This window comes from Merops nubicus, unplaced genomic scaffold (assembly GCF_000691845.1).
Source record: "Merops nubicus isolate BGI_N331 unplaced genomic scaffold, ASM69184v1 scaffold17698, whole genome shotgun sequence".
Classification (NCBI taxonomy): domain Eukaryota; kingdom Metazoa; phylum Chordata; class Aves; order Coraciiformes; family Meropidae; genus Merops; species Merops nubicus.
In genome coordinates, this window is record NW_008626535.1 from 38,665 (window position 1) to 58,285 (window position 19,621).

Sequence of the window (19,621 nt, forward strand, 5' to 3'; positions counted from 1 at the left end):
CATCACCAGCTGATGGGAGATACTCTGGAAATTGCTTCCATTCCTGAACACCAGAAATGCCCTGCAATGACCTGTAGCACAGTCCTAACTGTTATAATTCGGAGTACAAGTATATTCTTCTCTTTCTATATTTCCTCTTATTTCCACACCAGTATTAGATATCTTTCATTCCACTGGATTTTAGTAATTAGTGCAAAAATAAGTATTTCTCTTCAAACAAGTTTTCTCTTCTGGATCAAAAGGTGAACGCACATTTAGTACTATACAAAATAAATATTGCACAGGGTATGGAACACAGAGTTTGAATTACAAGCTGTAAACAGACACTGTTTTGAAAAGCACTTTACAGGACTCTAGGATGTAGGATTAGCAGTCTGTTACTTCAGAGCTGGTAAATTCCGTTTGCAAAATCAATTTCCATAAAAAGACTTCAAGAGCCTCGACTCATTTTCAGTAAATGTAGTGTACTGGTGGCAAGGCATTTACATATTCAGAAATTTTTCAAATGATGGAATTCAAGATGTTCTTGCAACTCTTAAGCATGTTCTGTAGAAAGTGAATTCAAAGGCTTACAGCTTTTTATGATGTGTACTGGGAAAAAAGCAAGAACATGGCACTTGTGCTACAAGAATATGTACATTATTCTTATCATTTGATAAGGAATGCTTTATACATTCCTCATGCAGCAAAGTGCAACTGCATCTCAGCAGCTCTTACCTATGTCTGACAGGGTTTTTTTTCTCCTCTTGAAAGAACTCTTTCAGCATTATATCCATCAATACAATCAAGACACTATTATACAGTGCAACATAAAATGAAAAATAAATCTTTCTGTCTAGAACTATTGCACAACTCACTGATGTTAATAATGATTTTTCTTTCTAAATCTAAAAACAGTTATGTGCAACAAACTAAGTAAAGCTTAGCACTGTCTTACTTGGACATCAACTTTTGTTTCCAGCAAGCTGTTCTCCATACTGTAGTGTACAGAACAAATTTCAGTGTACTGCTGAAGTCCAATGAGAATTTTAAGTTTTTCTTCAAGAGAGTCAATTGCACAGAGGGGGGGAAATCCACAGTTTTTTCCATACTGTAGAGAACCCTTGAGAAAACAAAATTTTGTAATAAATGTGGCAGCATTACCACACTTCATCTGGCATACAGAAATTATACTGACATGAAAATGGAAACCACTTAATTGAGAAAGAAAAGTCAAGGCATAACAGGGTCTACGTATTGTGAATTCTTTTATATAATAGAACAGACCCTCCACCTACGTTTCACTTCTTGTAGAACTTGTGCCATTTCACCAGATTTATCCATGATTCCAATTTTAATAAAGCAGGCAACCTTAGGCTTCAGATTCTCTCTTCTTCTTTCCATCTTCTCCTAAATCACTGTCTTCTGACTGGCTACTGCTCAGGACTACAAATTGTCCTTCTCCACTGCTCTGGTTCGATCTGCTGGAAGCAGCTATCAACCGACTTTGCTCCTCTAAGTCCTAATTTGAGAAGGCAGGGGTTGGGAAATCAGAAAAATCAAATTAGCTTTAAAGCCATCTACAATTGGAACAGAATAACATTATTATGATTTCTAAATGATCTTTTAATACTATCACTGGGCAGCTTTCTGTGCAATTACAAGACTGAGTAGGAAACCAAAAATTGACATTTCAGTAGCTGGCATTATTAGAGCTGCAAAAAACACCTATACCTCTAGCCCACAAAACACAGCAGGTCAGAACAGGAAGCTTCATCTACAGCCTGCTCCCTGTAGCCCCTTCCTCACTGGGTAACTGAACCCTTTTCAGAAAACTGAGTTATTTTGGTCCCATGATAGGTGTTCCTCCAAGCACTGCCCTTTTAAAGTGTTCCTATAAAGACATTCTGTGGTTTGTCTCCTCCTCTTTTTGAAAACTTCTATGCAGAACTGTACAAAATCTGCATAGGAAATATTTCTAGTAATTGACTTAACTCCATAATATTCTACAAACTTGTACTAGAAAATATGATAGTGGAGCTTGGAGTACAAAACTGCAAAAGAAAGTAGAAAAAAAATTTAAGATATAACCTTTTCAATTTGTTTCTGTTTATTCAGTTCTTTTTGTTGTTTTTCTTTGACTCTGTTTATTTCTTTCTGCTTTTCTGATGCTTTTCGATCCTAAAGGGGAAAAATGTAAATGAAGTAATGACAGCCTGAGATGTTTGATACATTACCAATATATATTAGTTTGCTCAAAATTGTTATACCACTGTTTCGATTACTCTTAAAGGACTGGTATGTTTGCTAAAGGTAGGAAGCTGAATCCTGCCTTGAATATTATTCCACAGTAGGTATTGGTCAGTCTTTTTCTGTTCCATGTAACTTCTAGAAAACAAATCCCTTAAACCACACAACAGTATTGCTGCATCTGTAAGCATCGTGCAGAATGTACTCTACTACACATATTAAATATACTCTCTCCCTTCCGTTCAACAAGTAGCCCTTGCCCAAAAAAGATTCTTACCAGTTCTGCATGAAGAGCTATCTGTTTTGCCAGTCCAACAGAGTCACAAATCTAAACACAAAACAGATTGGAAATAATCAAAAAGACTCTAATAAAAATGCCTCTTAAATTCAGCCAGATTCCCAAATTAGACACAACAGCGTATTAAAGGACTTGCAGGTGTTAGGCTATCAGGCTGAACTTTTTTTCAGTACATATACAACACATGCTCCCACAGGAATCCCTCAGACTGCTTGAAGGGATCTAACGTCTAGGAATCCACAGAAGGTTCAAAGCTGATGCAAGCATAACCATCCCCAGTACCTTTTCCCCTTCGTTGTTTGATTCAAATATATAGCAAATGGAAGTATGGCGGCTCTCAACTCTCCCTCCTGAAGTTCTAAGCACAAATCCAAACAGGCGCTTGTTCTCCTGGTGCGTGGCGTACAAGACTACATTGGGCAAAGGAAACTGCCAAAAGGATCAAACACACGCACATTAAAACCGGTTCCAAATATTTTCTGCATGAGGTGTCAGTATACTGCGCATTAATTACTGCAATATCATAGATGCAAAACCACACCAGAAGTTACAACCTGACCAAACGTGTAATTACAAACTACAAACAGCAGATTAGAAGGGAAGGATTAAATTATTCAAAAGATAGGAATACTTCTAAAAATACACTTCATGTAAGAAAAGGGGGCCACATTTGCAATGCAATTCAGTCATCACTCTAAATGTGAATACTCTCCTTGCTTTGTTATTTTCTTTAGAGACATCATTCATACAAATTACACTTGTGACTAGGACTTCAGAACCTGGTGCCAGCTACTGGCACTACTCGGAAACATTCACTGCAATTAGTTCAGCTCTCCTGAATTATATAAACAACAACTTTCATGGAAATAAATGTAACTCAAGAGTCCCCCCCTGGAAATTAATGTTTTTAGAAGACCCAAAGAAATTAAATGACAGACAAAAAATTGTTCATGAAGGGAAATAAGGAGGATGAGGGGAACAGTTTCGAAAAACGAAGACTGCTGTAACTGAAGAATTAGGCTGGGCTTACTTGATATCCTAAGAAGAATTCCACTTCTTCCAAGCGCATTTCTTTATACATAGTTAGGAAAAAACAAACCAGCCAACCAAAAACAAACCCCAAACAACAGAAACCACAAAACACTCTCAATGCAATTATGCATTTAAAAAAAGAAAAAAAGAACAAAAAAAACCCCTAAAGACCAAGCAAAAAATTTTGGACTTCAGAACCAATTTGACTACAATCTTAATGTTCATTCTCTATTAACAATACATATGTTTATAATGAAACATATTGTTAAAATACAATAGTCTGTTTTCCTAGGATTTTACACTTTCAAATCAAGGGGTGGAGGAGAGGTGACAAAAGCCTACTTGACCTGTTGAAATCACTCCCCTTAAATCGGGTTTGCTGGCATTTTTCTGTCTGTCTTTAAAGTATGCACTAGATCTCCTAAATTCAGTGAAAACTTGTCTGGAAAGCTCATGCTGTCAGTGATTTTGCTAACATCTAATAATATTATTTTTAAAGTAAAAGAATTACATTGGGTATTTACTTCACAATGTAAAGTTACTTACTCGCAATCTTGTAACTTGTGTCTGTGGATCAATTAACCTAAAAATTTGTGTTTTTAAAAAAAAAAAAAAAACCAAAGTAAATTTTACTAAAGTGCAAGAAGATCATTCTGTAAATAAACATCAGTACTAGTCAGGAAACAAACTTACTTTAAACAGTCACAAGTGACTAATAAATGTGATTCTGTCATCCTGAAAACATTATGGATGGCGCGAGCTGCTAGTATTTGACGCATTGTTTCATAAACAACATCTGGACTTTCATCAGACTTCACCTCCATAGAGCCAAGAAATCTTACAATAAATAACTGGTGAAGAATTGAATCTAAGACAAAGAAAAGTATTGAAAAAAGTGAACTCCACTTTGGGTTTTCCATTCCAAACCAAAGCTGGACTGCAGTCAGGAAAACTCCAAACTTCTAGTACCCTGGAAAGAAACTGTTCATGCTTATGAGTTAGAGGTACAATTACTAAACAGCAAGTCACACATCTTTTCATTTGGTTTAATGAATACAAAAGATGGAATGAATGATTTTTAAAAGACTTTCAAACAGAAGCCTGGTTTAACTTGTCAAATGCATTTCTAATGTAACTAAGGATTCTACAACTGATGTTAAATGAGAACAGAGAAGCTATAGTTTAAAACAGAGAAATAATAGTGAAATGATATTTTTTTATTTTGCATTGAAATAAAATTTGTTTTACCTTCTGTTTCAGATTTTGAGCCTCCAGATTCACCAAAAGGATTCGTGCGTCTATTAGAAAATCAAAACATTAAACCAGGAGTCAGATTACAAGAACCACTAATGAATACTGTAGTAGTGTCATGCTGCATCTAACAAGAACACATAAAGACTTCACAGACTTGTAATTTGGAGGAAGAGCATATGATAAATGATAAGGACAAGCAATTTAATCAGGAGTTAGGTGTAAATTGCAATATTCAAGGCCTCAAATGATAGGAAAAATACCAGACATTATGGTCCTATTGCTGCCATAGAGTTTTGCTCACATGGTGGTTTTTTTTATATCTGAAATAAGCCAAAGTCAAAACCTCATTAATATTTGAAAAGGTAGTTTTAGGAGATGAAATTTCAAAGAGCTTCAGGAAGCACAACCAAAAGCTAGTCCTTTCAGTACTCCACAGGAGCACCACACTTCTCATCACTGTCTCAAGTTATTGAATTACTTACTGAAGAGAAGTCACTGGTTTTGCTTCAAATGCAGCTTTCTGAAAACATCACTGGGGTTTTACTCCTAGAGGGTCAAGAGAAATGTGGCTATTTCTGTCTCTCAAAGACAGAGCTGTTATTAGTTGCAAAGAAAAGTGAAAATACTCTAGGCTTCCAAGTCTACAGTTCTCAAAAGTAGTAAAGCAATGCTGAAGAAAGTATGGGTAATGGGGAAATTTTATTTGAAACTTCCGAAGGGGGAAAAAAAACCCTTCTCCTTGGCTAACTACTAGTTGCAAAACTACTGTCAGGAGTTCAGTAAACTTCAGATTAGGATTTACAGGGGAGTTACAAAGGTGTCACCTCTCAATAGTATTCTAAAAGCAAATTTCAGAACCCAGAAAAATAAAATGTCCATCTCTACTGATCAGTTACATGTCATACTGACTGCCAGTTTTACGTGATGCATGAAATCTTTTAATTAAGTGATGTCTAGATAAAAGTAATAAAAATTCTGGATTGAACTCTGAAGTTAAGATGGTAGTGCTACAGTGTTTATATAACATGGACTCCATCAAGAACCATCCCATTAAATGTTGACCTGTGTAAATACATTAAAGGGAAATTCTTTCTATTAGCATCTTTTATTGCTCAGACTTTTCTTGTCATTAAAGATTAGACTGGAACAGTAAATGCAAAATCCCACAAAAGGAAAAAAAAAAAAATATTTGTCATCAGTATCAGAAACTAAGGCAAGTCTTGGGTTTTTTTAGTAGTCTTTCTCAATTTTCATGTTGCGTATCTGTACAAACATTGCAGTTCTTTATTGACAGTGATAGTTAGCTGAAAATACTGAGCACAGCTCTATCATTTCTGCTATGAAAAACAAGATTTTCTAGATTCTGTTATAACTGATTACATGAATTTAGCTGAAGTATTAACCTTTCCTCTTCCTGGAATACAGTTCATGTCTATTTTAAATCAATATATTCTTAAGATAGCCAACTGATTATCCTGCTATACCAAACAACAAGAAAAAGGTAACTGAAAAAAAAAAGTAATTTTAACTCTTATGTGTTGGTGAGGTGCAACTGAAAATCCAAATATTTTTCTATAGGGCAGAGGGATACAACACTGTATTGTGACTACAGTCACATAAATTAGTTTTCAGCTTTTTTTTTTTTTTCTCTTTTTGTTAAGAGAAGCTGCATCTGCAAATATGTTTTTCTTAGTATCTGAATTCTATACATATAGTTCCAGAAATGCAGTGCAGACTTACAAGTTTTTAGTATTATTTTTGAGTGGAAAGTTTACATGAGAATGAGTAGGAGAAAGTGTTTTATATTTTGGGAAGAGCTCTTAGACAATTTTAACTTGTCTGTATATGAGATTACTCTAGAAGCCTAGATCATTTTCACTCACCTTTCAAGGTTAAGAAGAGTGTCATCATATGCCATCATCAACTGGAGGCAGGGCTACCAAATTTCTCTTGAGTTTCCAAGAGGAAATAACCCAAGCTGCTGGGTGAGCAAGCAATAGGAAAGGAAAATACTTTGTGAACCAAAAGGTTAAAATCAATAAACAAAAGCATTCGCTGTTAAAAGCAAGAAAAGCTGCTGCTAAATAGAAAACTACATGTTAAATCTAGTGCATGTAATTAAGGTCTTTTTTTAGAAATCTAGTTAACAGTTAAAAAAATTGTTTAGATTTGCTGGCCACTGGAAATTTTGTGATGCAAGTCAGGGCAAGGGCAATGTGTGTTTTGAGGCTGCAACCTAAAAGTGGTTTTCTTCTTTGTCTGTAAATTAAGAATATTAAACTGTAGGATTTTTCTTCCTTATTTCTGCATTTCCTACCTGCCCGATTGCCCTGAAGATTTTCCTTGACCAGGCAGATCTTCACTAACTGGAGATACTATGTCAAATTGTATAGGAGTGTCAGGGGCAACAAGAGAATCCAAGGAAAGTGCTGATAAAGCTGCTGATTCAGATCCCAGTGACCCTGTGCTGCTGGTACGAGCTGCAGGAGGACGAGATTGTCTAAAACAAAACAAAAATCAAAATAGAGATACCTTAATTTCAGGTTGGTGATAATAAACTAAACGCTATGAGAGACCAATACAATATTCCAAAATCTGGATGTAAAACAAAAAAAAAAAAACCCTAAAGACTATCATCGAGTACAGTAAACAGAAATGGAGTCTATGTTCCTACTCAAATTTAAGTTAAAGCTACTACTTGCATTAATAGTTGCATCAGACTTAATTATACTTCATGTGTGATTGTATATTGATATTAATATTGATATTAAAACAATCTGAGGTCTGCTTCCAGGAGCCGAGACATATTAAGAAAAATCTCATTATGAATTCATACAACAAACCAGACATATGACACAACCAACAAAACTGTCTAGTCAGCTGGAAATCTGCATTGCTTGTAACAATGGGTGCTAAACAATACCTCAAAGGTAAGTTCAAGAAATATTCCTCTAGCCTTTCCAAAATTTAGTTCTGAACACAGAAAGTTTTGTTGTTTGTTTGGCTTTTTTTCCTGGAACTTTACCCAGGATTCTCTTTTAGATGTGCTCTTCAAATGACCTATAATTCATAAACTTACACAGCTGGCCGCATGCTCTCATGTCTCTGCTGAAAGGAAGGAGATGGAGTGACAGCCTCCAGGGCTGACTGATTTACACGTGCAGCTATTTCCTGCAATAGAGAGATGGGAAAACATAACTGTAAACATTTTGCTCAAAAATAGCTTTTAATAGATTTTATTTACATGCAACTGACAGAAGTTACAAACTCAACCCTTTATGGGAGTCATGCATTCCTAATTTCTCACTAAAAGTTGTAGTATTTTTTTTCTAACTTGCAATTAATTTCCTCCTATTAATTTACTAAATTTAAACAAATACACTTAATTTATAATACGGCAAATGTCAATAAAAGCTAGCATTAGAGAAAAATCCCAATGGACAGTCTTGACAACTGCAGAAATGCAGTTCACAGCTACTAACTAAAAGCCATGAAGATTCAAAAGTCTGCTCTTAAATGTTTCTGAAAAAACAAGGCATTAACTTTAATCTTGCTTAATGTGGTGTAGCCAATAGCAAAAGTTCTTGAGGAAAAAGGATTTTTTGAGAGCGAGTGTGCAGGAGACAAAACAAGAAAGAAGCAACATTTTGTGTGGGTGTATGACTCAGAAGATGAGAATGACTATAAAGCCATTGGAAAAAAGGAGATAGCACTAGCATTGAGGTGTAGATGCACACACCTTCACTGATGTAAGGGAGATGCACCCACATAGGCCAAGACTGAACAGAACCTCTGCTGTGTATTCAGGACAACATGTGCTTTATGTAACTCAGCTCTGCACTATACTTTGTTTCTCATTTGTAGAGTTTAACTTGTCAGCTAGGTACTTGTATTATCTACAAAGTTATATTTAGTTCCTAAACAAAAAAAATGGCATGACACCCTGCCCTGGTTTCACGGGACAAAATCCTAGGCCAGCCACGGTCTGCAGACCCTGAGCAGTTTGGAGCCAGGGCACCTGAGCCAAGTTGGCTACAGGTGTATCCCATCTCATGAACATCATGCTCAGTATAAAGGGGAGAGTCTGCTGAGGGCTAGGGCTCCTCTTCTTTCTTCTCCCCATCCCTGAAGGGGTTCTGCTCCTGAGGCCTTCCTTCCTTCCTGTTCATTGTGAGTGCTGTACATTTGCTAGGCTGAGTATAAGTCTGTGTATTTTATACTGGCATAAGTATTAAGTTTTGTTGTTTAATGAAATCTGTTATCATTTTAACCCATGGGTCTCCTCTCTTTTCCCAATTTTTCTTTTCTGCTGGGCAGGGGTCACCAAGTGACAGAGCAACTGCTGTAGTTTACCCCAGGTACAGGCTAAATGCAGCCATGTAGTTTCCTTTTCATCTTGGTCATTTGGCAAGAAGTGCCACATAACACATACCTGTGTTGGGTAGCTGAAGAATTGATTCCTGATTCCTGTATTATTAAACAAGCTGCCTGTTGCTGTCTCATTGCTGATACATGATCACTGAAAAATTTTCTTCCCAATTAACTCTTTCAGATCTCAGCAAGGGCACCAAGGAGTACAAGTTCACTTTCAGCACACTTTATATATAGGTAAATGTTCCTATTATAAACCAACAGATTTTGCAGGGCCAATTCCCCTAATTTAGCAAGTAAAAATCACTATGCAAGTTTGTATTAATATGAATTGAATATATGTAAATGTAAACAATATAAATTACAATTTACATACCCAAATTCTTTATGTGAAACAAATAAGCAATTCTGAACTCTTCAAAAGGCAAGTAACTTTCATGAAGTGAAAATTATCTTCCTATAGAGCTGCTATGCCCTAAGATTTGTATTCATAAGATTGTCAGTTCTTGATAGTAGAAATTAAATGTATCCACCCAAATATTTGTCATATTCATTTGTAACACAGTGCCATATAAAATTACAGGATCCTGAAGATGTCAGAAAGTTATACCCAATATAAAAGTCCTATATTTTGAATAATTTCTACATAACCATTTAGATGAAAGAGACAATGGACTGCACACTTTCACACTATGAAAAGCTTATCATTAGACATGTAGGACATACTCAGTTCAATTCTATGTTATCCAATTAGATCCCGTTGGTATCTTTTTAACTTTGTATGTATCTACATCTTTATTGCCGATAATATAAATTTTAGTAAGGTTACCTCAGGGTTTTCACTTAGATATATCTGTTTAGATATGTTGTTTATGGTACATATCCACTGAAAGAGAAGAGACAAAAAGGTTAAAAAAATTACAAAAAGTTAATTTTTTTTTCCCCAACTTAAACTCAGCAATATTTTCTCAGACTTTCTGAAGCCTGTCATTATGGATAGAATGAGTTAAAAGGTCACTCTCTACTGACTAGAGCACACAAAATGAACATTCCAACTCTTGTTATCAATGTATTCCTTCTGCACAATGAAAATCACTGGACTCCATGCAAGCCTCCTGTAAGCTTACCTCTTCATAATCCTTTTTACTCTCTGCCTGTAAGATTGAAGACCTGAAAGAGGACAATAGAGAAGACTACTTAGTCTATTTAAAATGCTTCATGAATACATTCAAATGGGAAACTTCATTTTCATGTTTGTACACTACACAACAAATTAAGACAAGATTCTGTGTGTATGGTGAGTGCAATCAACATTTAAGGGGGGGAATTTGTTTTCATTTCATTTTAATGAAAATAGGAAAGGAACAAATTTCCAATTCTGTCCATGTAACACTTAATGACTCACAAACTGCAGTAATACCTGGTCATAAACTGATGACAGTAACGTTATTCTGAAACACCACTCAGCTACATTATAGAGCTTATAAACAAACCCCCGGACATTAGAAAGTTAAAAAGACATCCCTGATTTTGCTTCTAAATAGCCCCCAAATCTATCAAGCTATAATCTGGCCGAAGGTAGACCATCCTTCTTTTCTTAATTAGTGCGTCCAGTATTATTTACAGTTAACAGTAGTGTAAGAATACTTACTTTTTGCCATCAAAGGACGTTATCTGAAAACAGTACCGTCTGTCTTCACAGTCCACAGCCATTACAGAACAATTGTCTATATCCATGACAAGTCCCCCAGCTACATCACCTCTTGCCTGGCTCATCAGGTTTCCACCTTGAGTGAAGTAAAACTGTCGCTCCCAGATGGAAGATACCAGCCCTGTCTTACTGGAAGATAAAAAGAAGTTCTTAGTAGATTAGAAGTTCACCTGAGCTGAAAATCACTTGGAACAAACCATCTGGGCACTTAAGATATTTTCTTAAGTTTCTCCCCTGTTTAATGTTCTAGGTTAGCCTCACAGCTAAATTAGTCTCTTTTCATCTGTTTATTGTTGTTGGTTTTTTGTTTTGTTTTGTTTTTTAAATGCTAAACCCATTGCTGGGCAAAGAATACATAAAATCCTAATACATAAAATAACAATCACTTTCTTACACTATGTGAAATAATTTAGAATAAAAAGGCACAAATACTTCACTTTTGATGATCAGCTTTTACAGTATTGCTTTACACAACATGCATATTCAAACTGAATGCATTATCAATGTTACTGATAAGACAGCTAACTCTGCACCTACATTGTTAAGACTAAGTTTTCAAGAACTTTAAGAATTAGCTTCATGTAAGATACATCAGTTTTTCAAGTATTTTGTACCACTCACATCTCCAAAATTTTGCTTAGAGAATGTTGTGGTTTTGTTTTTGGCTTGTTGGCCGTTTTTTGTTTGTTGTGTTTGGTTGTTTTGTTTTTTTAATAATCCCAGAATAAAAGAAAAGGATCAGTTTAAACCAGAAATCAGTAACACCTGCAGTTTAGCCTCACTTTTTGTTCAGATACTCTCATCAATATTAATTGCTGCAATTGTGTTCTGCTACAGAAATTCGTGCCTCACTCAGTGAGTATGTCACTAACTGTTGTTGTAAAAGTAATTTACATTTAAAGAAAAAGTTTCATTGGAGTTTATTATATAAACTACCAAAAAAAAATCTGGGTGTTACAACTTATTTTTAATAACTATTGCTAGACTTTAAGAACTAGAGCAATAGCTCCCTCCAGGGGACAAAAGTACTTAACGAGATTGAGAAGGCCATTCAGTTAATGAAGAATGTTTTGCCTTGTGTATCTCAAACTTGCCATATTTTATTAGTAACTTGAATCCCAGGGCTTCAATAGGTACTTATAAAACAACCCTGACAGCTGCAATCGTAGTCTTCCAATTACAATCCAGTGAAATTACACTCTCACACACTTCTACTCTTTGATGTGAAAATTCGGGGTAACTATGCTTTGCACCTGAATGACACTATGTCAGTGTAACAATTAAATTAATACTAATTACTTGGAGTCCAAAGAGATAGAATAGCTCCTGTGTGACTTACTCAACTAAGTTTGTAAAATCAGCATAGCAAACTTCAAAAAAAATATTGCATACATTTTTATCTTTCATTTCACAAAACTAAATATTCTGGAATTTTTAAGTAACAAGTTGTTCTTACTTTCTTGCATTGAGATAGCCAGCTTTCCGTGTTAGATTTCTATGAACAGGAAATTTTGTAGGATCAGGATCAGGCAAATATAGTGGATCACTAGCTACTTCCAAGTCCTCTATAGTTTGTTGCATGTTTTCTACTTCACATTCCATTTCCCTGCGAACACTAAGGTAAATTAACAAAGATGATTTATTAATAAGTAGAAACAGAAAAACTGACTGTTTCAATAACAGTTCAAAATTCAACAACACCAACTTACTTCTGTACACTTGTGCCAATATTGGTCAAAAATTCCTCCAACTGCTCAGTAAGATTTTCTGAACCCATTTTAAAAAAACTTATCTTTAAGAAAAAGAGGAAAAGGGAGAATTAGTCATTAATAAAAGTACATAAAAATTAGCAGATGATAACATAGGAGGTTAAAGTTTCTCAAAGAAATCAGTTTTCATCCCTCATTCCCACCAAAGCCTCTCAAGGAAAGGAGCAGGATGCATGGTTTTGTCTGCATCATGTTGATGTTTCAGTGGGATTTCAATGAGCATGGGCACAGTCACCTGGAGGAAATACAGAAATATGCAGAAACTGGAAAATAAACAAGGTTTGATCTTTTGGTGTTCCCAAGGTCTCTACACTTTTTCAAGCCCATCAGTCTGCTAACTGTTTTGTTATGGGTGAGGCTGTCTGGGGGACACAGGAGAGGAGAAACTTGTGAGGACCTGTCCAGGGCCATCCTCTAACTGTGGACGCTGCCACAGGGAACTGACAGTATTTATCTTAGAAACAGCATTCTTCTCTCACACCTACGGCTTTCAGAATCTGAAATTACCTGAGCTTGCATGTATCCTAGCAAGGGTTCTAGCATAGCAATTTTCTTTTTGTACTGAAGAGTGTTTAACGCACAGAAATAATGCATCATAGTCTGATGCTGCTTTTTCCTTGAAGTATATACATCTTCTGTAACTTCAGCTTTGATCTAAAGGGACACAGACAGGGAGAGGGAGGGAAAAAGGAATGTTTGAGATTTGGTATTCACCACATGCCTTGTGGACAGCCTTATAGCCAGCATGGAAATACCAACATAATAATGTTCCACCCTCCATCATTAGCAATGGCATATTTTACTCTACAGTTCTGCTTCTCTAACTTATACATTAAAAACAAATGTAGCACTCTTTTCTCCCTGGACAGCATGGCTATTTCTTTATAAAAATGAATTATATATAGTATCATAATCTTAATCATAGAGCATTTTCAGTGTTAGAAGACAGGCATGTATTGGGTAAACCTGCTTTTCTGTTTTGAAGCAAAGTGATTGGAGTGCTATAAACTACCAAACTTCAGGTGTAATCTGCTATATATTGTCTTTCATCATATATACATGTATTAGCTGAAAATTATTTCTTATCTCCTCTAGAAATCTTTATATCAAGTATCTTGTTATACTAACCTTTTCATTTTCCCTTCTTTTTGACAACCGACTGTATCTGGTAATGGCAGCATCATGGTCTAAGCAAGCAAAAGAGAATTCATTGTCATTTTGATAAGTTAATGTCTTATGAAACAGAGCAGAAACCTTTTTACATCTCTATTTGTTGCACAGCCAGCTGGATGTGAGTTCTAGAATATTAAAACCTTTAAGAAATGTTCTTGTCTGTTTATAATTACTTCACTGCCACAAATAGTTAGGCTAAAGAAAAATTCTAACCAGCTGCAAATATGGCTAAATTGTTACAGATTTCTCTAAACGTCCAATATTCTTCAAAGACAGAAACTTTCTATAAGTAAAGACAACTTTTCATCTTGAAAAACTCTATCTAATCTTTTTTTGCTTCCAGAGCAATGAAGCCATGTACATTGAGAGAAGCAGAATCCTTACTGAAATCCTTTTGTTTTAAAGAATACATCCTCTATGAGGATAGAGTAGAGCTAGCTAAAATAGTAACTTCTGATGATAGGGAAGGGAACTATCAAACTCATTTTAGGGAGGTAAAATTTGTTTATTAATCCAGTCCTGACTTTAAGAAGTGAACTAGAACCTTACCATTTTTGGTAATTTTGGTATCATAATCCTAAATTATTTAACAATTATATACACATTTAAAATACTGTGAAAAAGACTAATACTGTCAATTTGCCTTAACACTTCAGTACACAAAGCAGAGATTTACAAGTGAGCCAAAGAAAGCTGGGTCTTAAGTATCACTGAAAAAAATTACATCTTAATTAGTCACCTTAAGCCTTGCAAATATCTTCACTAGTCCTCTGAGCAACTAATATACAATAATACTGTCATCCTATAACATCTAGAACATTATTTTACACTTACCATTGCTTGCAATTTGGAAAACTTCTTTTAGAGTTAATATCTCTACAAAACAACATACCACAATTGAAATAAGTTATTAATATGACATTTATAGATTAAAGTTTCTCATGAAATGTTTCACTACTGAACAGTTGGAGTTCACACCTTGTACCATACTGAGTTACCAGCACAGGCACTATGTGACCAGGAAGTCTGCTCCTACTTGGGGCCCGAGTATGTCTACGTGGCAGTTCGGAGTACCAAAAAAGATACTGTGTAAGTTAAGGAGGAACTTTGAAAGACATCGCTAATACAAACGTGTCACCTACAGTTGTGATCAGAGTCCTGGTCCGAACTGGGGAAGTGGAAGCACAGGACATGGGGAAGTATCACTGGATCAAAGGAAAGCCCCAAACACTTTATGATTCCTACTACCTAAAATTAGTTATGTTCTAGATGGTTATTTTGTCTCACTGTGCCAGGGAATAGAAAACAGTACAACACTTAGCACTTGTTCTGATCTTGATCGTGGCTTTGTGTCACTTACAACATAAGTGGGCAGAGAGCTATGTTCAGCCTCATGGTAAAGCAAAGACTAAAAACTGTAGAAAAGCTTTACAGAAAGTAAAGTCTGTCAAGAGGTACAGTGTCATTAAATACTACATCAGTTGGTGATGTAAATTTTCCCACTGGAAGTTTTTATTTGTGACTATTGCCTCGGGGGTACTTCTTCAGGATATATTAACAGATTTTTCCAGGTTCCAAGGAGTAATATTAGCTTTAGGATACTCATGTGCCCTTGTTCAAAAAGCATAATCTATTTACTCCGTATTTTTGCAACAAACTATTGCCAAAGTAGTATTTTCCAGGATTCATAAAGAGCTAAAAGATTCATACAAAAGTTGTTATTTTTACTTAAAAACGCTCATGTGTTAGCTATACCCACACTAGGATGTTCATGTTAGGGACTGAAGTTATTTTGGGTTTAATTCTGATCATTTATATTTGTAGCCCATATGCCACACCAGTCTATTCACTTTAGCATCTTGAGTAATATCTGTTCCTATCAAATGCTTTATATTTTATTTTGGACCAGGGAGAACAAGATTAAACTGTTACAAAAGTAAGAAGTTGGAAGCATCTTATGCCTGCACATAAGAATCAATCATATATTACCAACAGGGTTGAAGAACCACCTCATGAAATCCTAATAATATAATAAATACTACAACTTGGGCACTTCGCATTTTAAGTTTAGTTCTGCCATTATACTGATGTCATGGTATTATAATATATACTAATACTTCCTGAAGATGTGAATTATCTGAAGATTATTCTTTCCTAATGTCTCAGTAACTGTAGGATTTTGATCTTGAAGAGAAGTGGTTCCATAATATATGTAATAGTTTTGTTGAAAGAGTAGTTCTTCAACCACAATACTCCTATGAATAGAAATAACAGTTTTTAAAAACATTGGGACATGCATGCTTTTGAAAGCTGAAAAATAAGTGGTGTATTCTGTTTAGTTAAACAAGAGCTATTAAGAGGAGATTAAGTGCTACAGTTTTGTTATTGCTGCTGTTGATAAAACCAGTATTTGTTTGAGCACTCTACCTTTTAGATCCCTTTCTTTAAACTGGGTAATAGGAAACATCATTGCATCTGCAAGTTGAGTTGAAAGTACTGCATGACAAGAGCTGAGCTATAAAAGATAAGAGAAAGATGGAAATTTTAGGAAAATAGAGCTGTGATTAAATCAAATCGAAAATAGGTTGTCTCTCAAAGATGACATGTACCACTCAAACGTAACTTTACAGTCATTTCTTTGCAGTTACTCTTTTCTAGGCTCCTGATCTTGTCGCTAGCTATTTATAGAAGACTTTTGGAGTTTAGTATTTCTCCCTGCTTTTCCAACTTTATTCCAAGTTACTGGATCATGTCAGAAGGTGACCTCGTACATTCTGAGGACTAGTTGATTTATGTCTCCATTTTCCCTCCAGCTCCATTACTGACCACCTTTCACAGACTACAGACATAGAACAAATGTGTTCTTCCTCCCAAAATGCTGTTTACGTAGTGTTAACAGTGAGGAGAGAGATCACAGAAATAATCCTGATTTAGATCTTAATGGTGCCAAATTGTCTTTTTTAAGAGTCAGTCTAACACAGACAGCAGGAGGTTCTTCTGTCAGCCAAGTGTCTAAAATGAGGAAATACAAAGAGCCTCAGGAAAACCAGCTTCTAATTGCCATTCTATAATGGAATTTGGCTCTGAGTTAAGCTACATTCTTTCTCAACAATGTATCCTCATTTTGCTGAATTGATGCTTGATCTTCAGGTTATATAACTTCAAATATAAGTTGCAATATACAATTAAGTGTTACCTTACTGATAAACAAAAGCCATTTCTGTACCTTCTCTCTTAAAAAACGCTAAAATAGTGAAGCAAGTTCAAGTCTACATGACAACATTGGCAAAGTAAGTGAAACAATGCAAGTACTTGCCTCATCTATCACTTTTGCAAATTGCTGTAGAGTGGAAGTCATAACTTCATCATCTCCCCCTAGTGGAAAACGCTACAACAAAGTAAAAGGAGACATGTTACAGGGTTTTCTGCCAGTCACAAAACTCCATTAGCCATGTCTATGAATGTATTAGGTATTCCACTATTTTAAAACATTGTACAATTAAGATACACTGAAGCACTTCTTTACTGTCCTGTGAAGAAGGAAAAGTGGGGAGAAATAATATGCAATTCTTTTTTTTTTAAATCTATTTTTAAAGTAGATTAATATAATGATTTTATAAATCATTATATTTTATTTTTTAAAAATCAGGAAATATGCAGACGACATCTATGAGGATTTTTCTCCAACTTTGCTTATTTTTTGATAATTTTATAATAATTTGCAATATTTGATGTTGATCTTAAACATCTAGTTCGTAAATTATGTGGTTATGTGAAATTTTTAAACCATCCAAAAGAGTTTCTTTCTGTTAAGCCTTGACGGAGGCAAAAGTGCAACCGAAATGGTCACAACTGAAAAAGAAATAATCTATTTAAAACATTATTTGTGTATTGTTAAGCTAATCTCCTGACTAGGAAAAAAGCAGTCCAAAGGAGCCAAATCAGAAAAACAGGTCAAAAGGTCAAATGCTAATTTAATTTTTCTTTTAATTCATGGAAGCTATTCATAAACCATTTGGAAATATAAACCACAAATAATTTCTTTAATAAAACTTTGAGTCACTCCTTTCAGCTTATTAGATTCCCCCTTCCTCCTTCTCAATGAATGTAGCAAATAGTAATTGTGCTAAGAGGAAATTTTTCTGATTTAGTTGAAAGAATTAATATGAAGACAGATTCTTTTGGTAAAGATTCAAGTCACCACCTACAGCAGTGCACTTTATCTGAACCAAAGCTAAATACATTCTACACTGTGCTCTGGGAGATAAAAAAACTACAAAAATACACAAAAGACAATTATTTATACAGTACCTGTTTCTCATATTCCTTCAAAAGCTTTGAAGTCAGATGAGTTGCTGCACTTAATTCATTCTGATTTCAAAACAAATAACAAATAACAAATAACCAAGCTTGTTACTTTTTTATTTAAACCAATATTAAAAATTTCTATATTTGCAGAGGAAACCGTTACAGACATGTAACTTAAAACTTGACTGTAGATTCTCAGAAAACGTAAGTATCCTGCTTTTCCATTTCTCTAACACTGAGAGTTACAGGTAATCAGTGTTTACAACTACCAAGTTCACAGTCTACTATGTGCACCAATTTCTATATTTTTCATATTACGCAGTGCATATCAGAATTTAATTATTTACAATTAGCTGCCCCAGTTACTGAGTATTAGAAATTTATTTGTAAACAAAAGAAAATATTACACTGAACTTCAGTACTACCTGGTTACAAACTGCTCTGTACTTGTACACAGACAGGACCTAACTAGCAGAGTAAAGGTATGAAACAACTTCATCTTTCATAACGTAGTTGAAGGAGAAAGGACAGAAATTAAAAGCAGACTAGGCAGTACAATAAAACCACATAGCAGTAAACCTGCAATAAATACACTAGTCATTAAAGTGAAAACCGTAAAATAAAAGTTCAAAAAGCAAGAGTAACAAATCAGTAGAAAAATCAAACAGTTCAAGTATATACAAATTAAAAACACAGCCACAGAATCAATTGTTCAGAAAAACTCATAGAATAGACTCTGTCTTTGGCATAAAAGTGCAGTTACTTTCTAGATGCCGAGTGAAATGTGAATATATTGTGGGTAAAAAATAATCTCCCACTTGGTCCATACTATTATGCACACTAAGATCATGATGGGTAACACTTGGGAAATAGAACTATTAGAAGACCAGAAAATATTTTTACTTGCAAAAGAAATTACAAGTATTTAGTCTTTACCACTCCTTAGCATAAAGAAAAACAATTATTTAATTCTTATTTTATTTTACTTCCATATTTAAAGAATGTGGACATCTGAAAAAAAATATTGCTCATAATAATTTCAAAAAAACAGCATGATACATGAAATGGGGTTTGAAAGCTTTATAATGCATTCAAGATTTTCATTAACACTACCTGTGCATCGTATATTCTGTGCATGGCTTGAAATAACTGATTGATGTAATTGGAAATTGCAGCAGCATCTTCTTCAAACACTCCCAGCAAAGACCGGGTCTGTAAAAATGAAACAGCCAAAACACTAACATATCAAGTTAGAAAGTAGCATTTAAGTGTAACCAAGTTTCAAAGTTAAATAGCATTGTTTCAGGTTTCATTACTAAAGTTTATAAACCCACCAAGGCTGTTTACAGGACAGGTATCTGTTGCATGCCAGAGGATCTTAAACATACCCAAGCTCAGCCTTGCTCCTACTATCACCTTCTCCAGGTTAATAAAATTACATGTTCAGAAATTAAAGGGAGATGGATAAGTGCATAA

At 34.9% G+C, this 19,621-nt stretch overlaps 1 protein-coding gene across 1 annotated transcript; it reads right to left on the reverse strand.

The window, feature by feature from the left end:
• Positions 1–1,351: 1,351 nt before the first annotated feature.
• APPL1 (adaptor protein, phosphotyrosine interaction, PH domain and leucine zipper containing 1) lies at positions 1,352–19,354 on the reverse strand. The gene is made up of 21 exons (XM_008946045.1): positions 19,259–19,354; positions 18,149–18,208; positions 17,154–17,225; positions 16,265–16,352; positions 14,672–14,713; positions 13,793–13,851; positions 13,172–13,318; positions 12,605–12,687; positions 12,352–12,510; positions 10,836–11,024; positions 10,312–10,354; positions 10,014–10,070; positions 7,893–7,984; positions 7,131–7,313; positions 4,808–4,857; positions 4,253–4,427; positions 4,106–4,142; positions 2,810–2,956; positions 2,507–2,557; positions 2,071–2,160; positions 1,352–1,501 (listed from the first exon to the last, which is right to left on the reverse strand). Exons 1-21 carry the CDS (start codon positions 19,280–19,282, stop codon positions 1,352–1,354), a joined length of 1,998 nt encoding a protein of 665 aa, XP_008944293.1. The 5' UTR covers positions 19,283–19,354.
• Positions 19,355–19,621: the final 267 nt, after the last annotated feature.